This window comes from Stenella coeruleoalba (genome assembly GCF_951394435.1).
Source record: "Stenella coeruleoalba genome assembly, chromosome: 5".
NCBI lineage: Eukaryota > Metazoa > Chordata > Mammalia > Artiodactyla > Delphinidae > Stenella > Stenella coeruleoalba.
The window spans coordinates 77,693,086-77,704,837 of record NC_137150.1 but is presented as its reverse complement, the minus strand read 5'-3'; the positions used below and the strand labels follow the sequence as shown (position 1 = coordinate 77,704,837).

General features: G+C 36.8%; 1 protein-coding gene across 6 annotated transcripts in view; it reads right to left on the bottom strand.

Annotated features, from left to right (window-relative positions):
• The window catches only part of POLQ (DNA polymerase theta), a 115,712-nt gene that overhangs the window by 89,192 nt on the left and 14,768 nt on the right, over window positions 1-11,752 (bottom strand). For all 6 annotated transcript variants that reach the window (XM_079922713.1, XM_079922714.1, XM_079922716.1 and 3 more), the window contains 4 exons: window positions 9,739-9,886; window positions 7,179-7,325; window positions 5,262-5,474; window positions 617-756 (listed from right to left, as the gene is read on the bottom strand). In XM_079922713.1, the coding sequence (XP_079778839.1) occupies window positions 617-756; window positions 5,262-5,474; window positions 7,179-7,325; window positions 9,739-9,886 (648 nt within the window). The remainder of the gene's footprint in view (window positions 1-616; window positions 757-5,261; window positions 5,475-7,178; window positions 7,326-9,738; window positions 9,887-11,752) is intronic.

Sequence of the window (11,752 nt, the reverse complement as noted above, 5' to 3'; positions counted from 1 at the left end):
GGCTTTATTTTTCACTTTAGATACTTCCGTCTGTAAAAGTTTGCAACTTCTAATTGTGTATTTGTAATTTAATTTTATTTTAATGTCAACAGGTATTATCTGGATGGAGGAACTATGGTCCATTTTTGTCATCATTTTTTTTTTTTTCAGTAAGCGGGCCTCTCACTGTTGTGGCCTCTCCCGTTGCGGAGCACAGGCTCCGAACGCGCAGGCTCAGCGGCCACGGCTCAGGGGCCCAGCCGCTCCGCGGCATGTGGGATCTTCCCGGACCGGGGCACAAACCCGTGTCCCCTGCATCGGCAGGCGGACTCTCAACCACTGCGCCACCAGGGAAGCCCTGTCATCATTTTTTTAAATTCAGAAAATAATAAAGAACATCTAAAAAATAACCATCTGGCATTTGTGATTTAATACACTGTTTTGAAGTAGATTCGTATGGCACTAGCTGTATTAAACTCCAGGAAATAACTATATAAAGTAGAAGAGGTTCAGACTTGGGAAGGCTATAAATAATCTCATAAAGAAACACAAAACTAAGATTTTTCACATACTAAAGTTCTATCATTGTACTACAGGAACAAAAAAGCAAATGGTGATTTAGTGAACTCTCTCTTACCTCCAGAATAGCTCTTATCATGCTCGAAGTTACTTCTCCTTCTTGTCTTTGCAAACAGCTGCGAACAGGTTTTAGAGATCCCTGAAGTAGAGCGATACCTTTTGATTTCTCAGAGTTTTTACAAATTAAGATACTCTCACCTATAATCAAAAAAAACTATACAGTTGCAGAATCCCAACACGTTTACATAAAATACCTGCTAAAGAGAATTTAAACTGGCTTGTTTAAAAGGAGACAAGAGATAGTGGTTGTTATAGTCATATAATTATCACTAATGTTTTTATTTTCTGAATTTTGGATTGAAGGGGATCAGAATATGCTACACCAAAATATGCCACTTTAGCATAAGGATTATTTTGACCTGAAGCCAATTGGGAAGCAGCAAACATAGAAAGAGCTCTTTGCTTTCTCCTTATTTGCTTAGAAGCAGGACATAAATTTCTCTGTGAAGGTGTTCTCCTTCCTGTCTCTCACAGCAGGAGGACAATTCTTATCACTGGAGACAAAAAGTCAGTATTGAGATGGGTGTGCACAAACCTCACTAAAGAAACCTTAACTTGCATTAAACTCCAGCATATATCTACCTTCCCACAATGTACCACCCCCTAGAAGCCCAAACCCCTTTTCCTTTGTCTTGTCACTTCTCTACAATTCATCAACCTTTGTTAAAAGGGTATATAAGCCCCCAGCATCTAACTGCTTCTTTAGATTTTTATTTTTCTATTAGGGACTCTGTGTATGTAAAAAATTAAATATTAACATCAAGTCAAATATGTATGGCTTTTTTCCTGTTAATCTGTAATTTGTCAGTTTCATTTGCAGGCACTAGGCATAGAACCTAAGAGGGTAGAGGAAAAGTTTTTTCCTTCCCTACAGGATTAACTATTGTTATTGAATAATTAAGTATATAATAGTAATAGATATTTTGAAAACTATAAAGGAAAATGCAGATGCAAATTATTACTGGTTATGAAACTGCATACCAGTCCCTGTGTCCCTGTCCTTTGAAGTAAAAAGCTCCCAGGCCTCCCCTCAGTCTCAAAAGGCTGGCTCAAGAGTTAATGATTAGGAAATGTGAAGGTGTAGAAACAAAGAATAGCTGTTGGGCCAGGAAACTGGTAACAATTTAGACTATAAACCAGCCACAAAGCAGAGTCACCGAACTCTCAGTTCCCTGAAAGATATAGATAAAAGGTCTAACACACGTTCCTAAGTTGTTCTATAGGAAGCAGACCCCCAGATGAAAACTGCTGACTGCAAGCATGTAGACCCCAGACCAGCTGAACCCAGAAAACTGGTGATGCTTGAAACTTCACCTTGATGCCAACCAATCCGAGAATTGTGCAAAAGCTGCTCATGCACCCGGAAGCACCCTCCCTCACACTGACTTTAAAAGCTCTTTGCCTGCACCAAGGTGTTAAGATCGTTTTTAAGGACGCTAGTCCACCATCTTCTCCTTCTCAGTTAGCTGGCTTTTTCGAATAAAGTCACTTTCCTTGACTGAACACCTTGTCACTTGACTTACTGGCCTATCGTGTAATGAGTAGCCAAACCTGAGTTCAGTATCAGTTATACATTATGATAATATAAAATCAAAAATATTAACAGATACCTAGAAATCACATTATAACACTCATTAATTTAAATGCTTTAGGCTATTGAAACAATCAAGTGAACAAAAATATGTGAAAGCACTTATTAATTAAATACATATACAGGACTTCCCTGGTGGCACAATGGATAAGAATCTGCCTGCCAATGCAGGGGACACAGGTTCCATCCCTGGTCTGGGAAGATCCCACATGCCATGGAGCAACTAAGCCCGTACTCCACAACTACTGAACCTTTGCTCTAGAGCCCACGTGCCACAACTACTGAGCTAACGTGCTGCAACTACTGAAGCCCTCATGCCTAGAGCCCATGCTCTACAACAAGAGAAGCCACCGCAACAAGAAGCCTGCGCACTGCAACGAAGAGTAGCCCCCACTCACCGCAACTAGAGAAAGTCCGCATGCAGCAACAAAGACCCAACGCAGCCACCAAAAAAAAAAAAATTAAACCTTAAAAAAAGTCACTAAGAAAAAAAATATACTATTTATACAAACATAAACACTTATTACAACAATTAAAACTAGAGAAAACTATTTTTTTTTCAAAAATGAATCCAATAGTAAGGGAAAGGAGGCAGTAAATAAGATATTCAACAGGCAAAATGAAGGCCATTTGCATTAGAGAAAAACAGAAATAACAGTAGGATTGTGGTGGACTATACTAACCACCCAGGCAGAGAGAAAATACAGATGATGCTTTCTTAACACTGCCAAATTGAGAATCAAGATAGGAAAAATATAAGGAACTATAAACTTGATAACCATTGGTTATTTACCCCAAATATAATTACAAAAACATAGGTGCCATCAGAACAAACAAACAAAAGCCAGGTGAATAAAATATACCACCTGGCTCTTGTGATAACTATAAAACAACCCAGCTTAAAACAAAAAAACTACCTAGAAAATGGATCAACTAGCATTAGCAACAAGGTAAAAAGCCACTTTGAGCAGTGTAAAGTTCTTCCAGGCTTTGATTCTTCAACAAAATAGACAACCCTTTTTCAGGATGAGCAAGATTTATGAAAATGCCCAAAATAATGCCAGTATATATGTCCAGATCCCATTCCCACCTGCCTAGTGAGGCTGTATCCATATTATAATTGAGAAGTCAATTAGAGTCAAATCATTCATAGATTTGATATAGATAGATCTGCAAACTTTTTAACTGCAAGTCACTGTTTTGGCACAAAGCACCATCATCCTACACTGGAAGGTTCCAAAAAATCCAAAGAGAGATTAAAGAGTCATCTAAATAAAACTCCATGAACTATCCAGGAAATATTAATATCATTTATAAAATGCAAAGAAGTTACAAAAATGCTACAAAAAGAATGACCAAGTATTTAAATCTTCATAGTTGATATGAAACCCTTTATTTGCACATTCTCCACTTAAATTCTGAGCAAGCCATATGCCACCTAAAATGGAACATTATGCAAAGTCAAAATCTCAGAAGTTTCCAAGACCTCAGAAACAAAGTTGTTGTGGTATATTTTAGTATTGTTTGAATGTTATCTGATTTAAGACTTGATATGAGTCCAGGGTGCCAACCTTCCTATTATTCTTCCCCATGAGAAAGATAAGCACAAGCTAAGAACATAGCAAAGCAAATAAAACCTCCTTATCTTTACATCACCTTGAAGACCCTCTGGCCTTGAAAGAAGAGTATCTATGTAAAATGAACTTACACTCCACTCTCCAGAGTTGTGAGTCTACTGAGAAATGAAAATTGGAGGAAGGACAGAAGGAGGCAGTTAGGAATGAGAAGGGAGCATCTTAGCTCTTCCTCCTGCCCTTTTAAAACACATAAATGTAATCTGCATATTTCGTAGATAAAGTAAGAGACAGAAGTAGGATAAACTTCTTTGATGCCTTTAGTAAGAGAAATCCAATGAGTTGGAAGGTTTGTTTAATCAACAAACTTCTTAGGGCTTAAAAGTGAGGCAGACCAGTGGCCCTTCAGGGATTACATACAGACGAATCATTTGCTACTAGGGCTGAGACTAATACTTGCCCCTAATAGCCATTCTCTCATTCTTTCTTTAATAAAACCCCTAAATGTTAGATGAACACAGGGTCACTCAGCTAGATTATATTCACCAGCTTCCCTGTAGTCAGGGAATGTAAACATATGACTTAGTTCTGGCCAATTGTGTGTAAGGAGAAATACTAAGTGCAACTTCTGGGAAGTGTCCTTAAAGGGTAGGATGGGCCCTTTACTTCCTCATCTCTCCTTCCTGATGACTGAAATGCAGATGTGATAACAGAGACTGGAATAGCCATCTTATACCACAAGATAGAAACTATACTGCTGAACACGGAAAAACAAACTAGAAGAAAGGAAGTGTGACAGAGAATGTTCCTCTCAAAGTTCTTTAATGTTAGAAGACTCAACAATTTAGTCATACCCAGAATAATGTAGCAGGCAAGAAATAATATTTGCTGCTACCTTCATATTTAATTCAAACAAGCCTCTTCCCTATTGCTTAAGACAAAAGTTTTGTTTGCATTGCTGGTAATATTGTCATTACTTGTTGATACAAAATAAGAAACTGAAAAAGTGTTTTCAGAGCCAGCACCAATTTAGAAAGAGAAAGAGGGTACATGAAGTTCCTATTCCAAAAGTGTGCGAGTACTTCCCAGCTCTCAGCATCCCTATTTGAACTCTTACAGCAGGCACCTAAACAGAATTAATACCCATATAAATTAATCCCTTCACTAGCACAAAATAGTAGATGATACTGGAAATTAAAAGTCATCTTACAGCTAATGTGATGTCATCTAACATAATACTGAATCATTTCACTGTATATAATACAAAAGAAAATCTTGATTCTACATTACTAGACAATCAATAGTTGATGATATGAAAATTTTAAGTTATAGTCATATAAATATTAAATCCAAAAGGATGACATTAGTGTTCTGGATAACAAAGAAATACAGCATGATAAGAAATGGGTTGCCATTCAATTTCAGGTAGACTGACACTGTCCTTCAGCAACACTATTACAAAATTCAAACTCACTTACCTACTGTGTCTACTCCTTTCCTGCCAGCACGACCAACCATCTGCTTGTAAGTAAGAATATCTAGAGGTCGACCACTGAAAATAGGAGTCCGAATGATTACACGACGTGCAGGTAAATTCACCCCAGATGAAAGAGTAGAAGTTGCTGCCAAGACCCGAATCTGACCTTGACGGAAGGCTCCTTCAATGATATCCCTCTCCTCAAAAGTAAGACCTAAAAAAAAGAAATTACAATAGCATATATTTATTAACATATAATGAAAATATTGTACTTGATCACTTACAAATGGATCTGAGAATCTGTTACAAGCATGTAAAGATTTTTTTCAAGCTATTGTTATGACTGTAAACAAAGAAATAATCAAAGTCTACCAATTTAAGAGTATAATCTGCCAACCCTTGTACTGTATACTGTACTTCTATCTCATCTTCTAGACCAGGGGTTGTCAAACTTTATCTGTAAATATTTTAGATTTTGCAGGACAGATGGTCTCTGCTGCAACTACTCAACTCTACCACTGTCACATGAAAGCAGCCGCAAAACAAATGGGCAAGACTGTGTTCCAATAAAACTTTATTTACAAAAACAGCTGGATTTGACCAGCAGACTGTAGTTTGCTGACCCCTGCTCTAGACAAGAACTCCTTGAAGGTAGAGACATGCCTTATGACAGTATCTGCAGGGTCTATCCAACACCACGGTGAGACACATAAATAAATGTCTGAAAAATAAATACATGAGTAAATGAAAAACAGAATACACACTTATGTGGCTTATTTTTTTATTTTCTTTTATTTTAAAAAAAATCAAAAGGATTGGGATTCTAGTTTGTAAATAAGTTGTGGGTCCACCGGTATTCATTTTACTAGTATGCATTATAAGTTATATACAATGAAAATATTCTTTTATGTGTTTGTGTGTATGGGTATATATATATATATATATATATATATATATATATATATATATATATATATATATTTTAAAATTTTATTTATATATAGCACGATAAAAATTTTAAATAAATTGAAAAGGTTAAGTTCCTAATCATAGAAACTATATATTCTTTTTTTCTTTTTTACATCTTTATTGAAGTATAATTGCTTTACAATGGTGTGTTAGTTTCTGCTTTATAACAAAGTGAATCAGTTATACATATACATATGTTCCCATATCTCTTCCCTCTTGTGTCTTCCTCCCTCCCACCCTCCCTATCCCACCCCTCCAGGCGGTCACAAAGCACCAAGCTGATCTCCCTGTGCTATGCGGCTGCTTCCCACTAGCTATCTACCTTACGTTTGGTAGTGTATATATGTCCATGCCTCTCTCTCGCTTTGTCACAGCTTACCCTTCCCACTCCCCAGAAACTATATATTCTTAATCATATCCTCAGCATATATCATCATTGACAGATCATACCCTGAAAGAAATTATTTAATTCGGTGACTGTCATAACCCTTGCAATTTTGACAACCTAGGTATTTGGTTTTTAAACACTTGTAGCCCTCTCAAAATACAATACGACAAATTCTAAACTTAATTTGATTTTGATATACTCGTGAGAATATTTCCAATACCCCTTGAGATAAAAGGAAACAGAGTGGCATAAAATTAGGATAGCAAGTACCACTCTAACCTAATCTTTAAAAAAACGAAGTATAGAAAGGTAATAATTTTAGAATTCATTTACCCAATGGTACAAAAAAGCTTATATCCAGTATTTATATACCATACAGATAAGTAAACCTACATGTTATTCTTGTTTAACCTTAATCACACAATTTCTTAAAATAAAATCTAAGAGTATTAAGTGTGGTTAACAAGAAATCAAATGCAAATCAAATATAAAAATAAAAATGAAGAAATTATAAGGATTCTTGGAGGGGGCTTCTTAATAACATATTATAAATACGGATACCTGCATGATGAAACGCTACTCCCCATGGCACAGTTTTTTGTAATACAGAGTCCAGTCCTGAAGGCAAACGTTTTAACTGATCCATCACTTCTAGGAGGCCCTTTTGTTCCAGTATCACTGGTGGAAGTTCAGATGATCTTACCAATCCTGTCACAAAAAAATCATCAACACTGTCACCTCCCCTTGGACCTCTTTAACTGCTATCTGCCTGAGTCATGACAGAGGGCAATGGTTCTGAAACTACTACTTATAATAATCACCTGGATGGGGCTTCCCTGGTGGCGCAGTGGTTGAGAGTCCGCCTGCTGATGCAGGGGACACGGGTTCGTGCCCTGGTCCGGGAAGATCCCACATGCCGTGGAGCGGCTGGGCCCATGAGCCATGGTCGCTGAGCCTGTGCGTCCGGAGCCTGTGCTCCGCAACAGGAGAGGCCACAACAGTGAGAGGCCCGCGTACCGCCACAAAAAAAAAAAAATCACCTGGACATCTTTTAAAAATACTGATGCCTGGCATTCACCTCTGGACTTTGTGATGCGATGCAACCTGGACATAACGATTTTTAAATCTCCCCAGGCAATTCTAATGTGTACCAAAGTTTAGGAAACACTATATTAGGGTGAGATCAAGCCCACAGGAGGAGATCAAAGAAACAGCTGAAGGAAGGAGAAAATTACAGATACTACCACTCAGAGACTAAAAATCAAAATCCTCGCTCAAAGTGTGCCCCACCCCCCAAACCAGCAGTGTCAGAATCACATAGGAGCTTAGTTCTAAATGACAATTCTTCTAGCCTTTTTGGCACCAATGTGGTAATTAATCATACATTACCCTCTGTTTTTGCCTCTATGTGTAACTTCCCCCAGAAGACCTTCTTAGATGCAAGAACTATGTTTGCTTAAAGAATTTCTTAGAATTTTGGATTTCTGAACTAGTAAACCTTCTCATAGAATGTATCTTATATTTTATATATTTTTAAGTCTTTTAGGTAAACTTTTCCTAAAATTTTGAGGATCCACAGAGGGTTGCCAAAGTTTTATTTCTCTAAGAACAATTTAAAATTTTTTTAAAATTATCATTGATTCCTTATTTCAAAAGAAAAGTTATTTTAACATAAAAAATCAGTAGGGATAATTTCAAAATTTAAACTTCATCTTTACGAAAAATGTGCTGCCATGTCTTTACTTTTCTGGTGAAAAGTTCATCATAGCCCAGGCTCCAGTCTAAGCACTAGGATTTGGGAACCACTGCTATAAATCAAAATAACAGAGCCTCAAGCAAAGAAAATATTAATAATGTTTCTGGTTATTAAGGAATATAAGTTACCATGGTTCACATAAAAAATATAAGTTGGCATAATAAGAAAGTATCAATTAAGAGGGAACTAGAAGAGATATTAAAACGTTGGATCAGAGTCTACCCAATATAACTTCAGGCAAAGTTTACTTATTGGAGCTAGGCTTGAGATATCCATCACCTGTCCTCAAGATGCCACTGTCATAACAAAGTCATAAAATATCACAGTATTCTGTAACTAGAACTGGTCTCTGTCTTCCCTACACTTATCTTTGACCCCAAGGGACCATAAGCTAGTACTCATCCTAGAATCAGTAAAAATATATACTAATGGTTATAGCAATATACTAGATCAATACTCAGCAATAAAAAAGAAACAAATTGATAAAAGTAACAATCTGGATGAATCTTAAAAATATTATGATGAGTAAAAGAATCCAGGCACCAAAGACACATACACACAATATGACTTCATTTACTACATGAAATTCTTAGAAGACACAACTAATCTAGAGTGACAGAAATATATGAGTGGTTGCCTGAAGCTGGGGATAGAGGGAGGAGATTGACAGCAAAAGAGAACATTTTAGAGTGACAGAAATGTTCTACATGTTGATCACAGTGGGGAGTTAAACAGGTGAACACATTTGTTAAAATTCATGAAGTTACACACTTCAAGTGGGTACATTTTATTCCACATAAATTCCACCTCAGTAAAGCTTTTAAAATATTGGGTTGGCCAAAAAGTTCATTCGGCTTTTTCCATAAGATGTTATGAACAAACTTTTTGGCCAACCCAATACATGTGTATATATGTATATGTACATATGTGTGTGTTTGTGTGTGTGTGTGTGTGTGTGTGTGTGTGTGTGTGTGTATGATTCTTTTTAGAGTTACAGTTTGGAAATATAAAAAAGATATGACTGCTTTCCCCCCAAAAATGTGTATATGTGAAGTTTTTTATACAATTTAGGGGCTTCGAGGTCAACCTCTCAAAGCTCATGGATCCTAGATGAAGAACCTCAGTATATATCTGTAGAAATCCAACATTTTAAAATTCTGAAGATTAATCTAAATGTGTGTACACATTGTCTGTAAGGAGGATAAGGAGATGATTAGTCACAAAAGCATAGTTTTACAAAGGAGTATACAGTAGGCAGGTGGTGGCAATGATGAAAGACAGCCATGCTTTGCTAATATAATTATTAACATTACTTTCAAGCAAATGTCCTAAGTATGGAGGCTTTCACTGCTATCAGTAACTTACCCTCAGCTTGATGGTGTAGACTGTAAAACGCATAGGCAATGATATCTGCCAACTTCTCACACCATTTCTTTGACGGACAGAAAAGTAATACTGAATGGTTATCACGAATGGTCTCATAACATAAACTAACAACATGGTCCTCATCTCCCTAAAAAAGAAAGAGAAGTTGCCACTGTAGTAGTACTTTCAAAACATTTTCATATCATTTTAAAGTCATTCATTTTGCTTCAAGGGAAAGGTTTTTCTACTCAAAGGCATGATAAAAATCAGTTACACAAAATCAGTAATAAAACAAAGAAAAAGCAGAAAGAGAAAAGAAGAAAATAAACTTCCTTATGATGCAAGGTGAGTAGGAAATATCTTATATTCATTCAACTAATATTGACTGACCTCCAACCCTCAAGTAATGGGGATATTATGGTGAGTAAAAGAAAGTCAAGGTACTATCTTTAAGGAGTTTAGGTCTCACTGGGGAAACATTAAAGTACTAAACAAACAAATGTAAAATACAATCATAATACGTACTATGAAAGAGAGTTTTATGGTGTTTTGAAGCCTCATATTTGACATAAATTTGAAAGATCTGAAAGAAAGGTTTCCCTGAGAAACTGATGATTTAGCTGAGATGTGAAGAATGGGAAGCATTATCCTAATGAAAGGTAACTGGGGGACAGAGAACACATCTCAAGCAGAACAAAGCATTTGTAAACACCCAGTGGTGGCCCAGGGAGTTCTCAAAACTGGAAGGTGAGTGTGTGTAACTGGATTAATTCATTAATCCATTCACTCATTAAGCAAATATTTACTATGTGCCATATATTGTTCTAGGCACTGCAGATGGAGAATAAAGCAGAAAAACAGCTCTGCCCTCAGAGTTCTTCTACTCCAGTAAGAAAAGATAGATAAAAACAACAAGATAAGTAAAACACGTAGTATGTTCAATTTTGAAAAGTGCAAAGGGGAAAAATAAAAAGGGAAAATAGGAGGAATGGGAGAACACAGCAATTTAAATAAGGTGGCCAAGGAAGGTCTGAGAAATTGATATTTGAGTAAAGGTCCAAAGGTGAAAGGGTAAACCCTACTGTGCCTGGGGGAGAAAGCATTCCAGATAAGGAGAACCTGAGGTGGGAGATTCTTGGCATATTATGGAATAGCAAAAAGGCTACCGAGGAAGTAAGAAAGAATATAGAAACTGAAGTCAGCGCACTAAGGGAGTGGGGCAGATCATGCAGGGGCTTGTAGGCTACTTTAAAGATGTTGGCTTTCATTCTAAATGAAACAGGGAACCATCACAAGTTTTTGAGCAGCATGTGATATTCATTTTAAATAGGTCACTAGCTCTTGATTTAAGCACAGACTGAAGGGGACAAAGTAGGAAGCAAAGAGATCAATTATGAGGCTATTTCAAAAATCCAGGTAAGAGTTGTAACATTTAAATGAGGTGGAGGCATAGGCCTGATAATAGAAGAAGATTAACAGGAGAGTAGATGAATGTGTTTACTTATATACTTAAGGTAACCAAGGCACAGTCAGGTGAAATTTGGGGTACAGAGCGAAGCAACTAAATAAGATTCCATACCAGGCATGCGGAAGCTACAAATGCATACCTATGACAGTACTAAAACACATGAATTTAGTCCTATTCCTAGTTCTAAACTTACCCTTAACTTTTTCAGTACTCAGAGGCACTGCTCGGCATAAAAACAGATCCCTCACAGCACAGATCATGAGTCAGTCCTTTAACCTCAGGACTGAAGAATCAGGCTTAGAAAAATATTGTGAACTAAACGTTTTTAAGTGTATTTAGGGGTGTGGGGAGGGGATATTTCTCAGGCCCTTCCTAGGTGCTAGGCAATTTTTTTAAATCAAATTTCATTCTTACAATACTAAATACAAGTATTATATCCCATTTTATAGATGAAGACACTACATTCATTGAAGTTATGTGATTCAACTAATATCATAGCCATATCAAGTATCCCTATGAAGTATCAGAAGTAGGTCTTTCTGACTC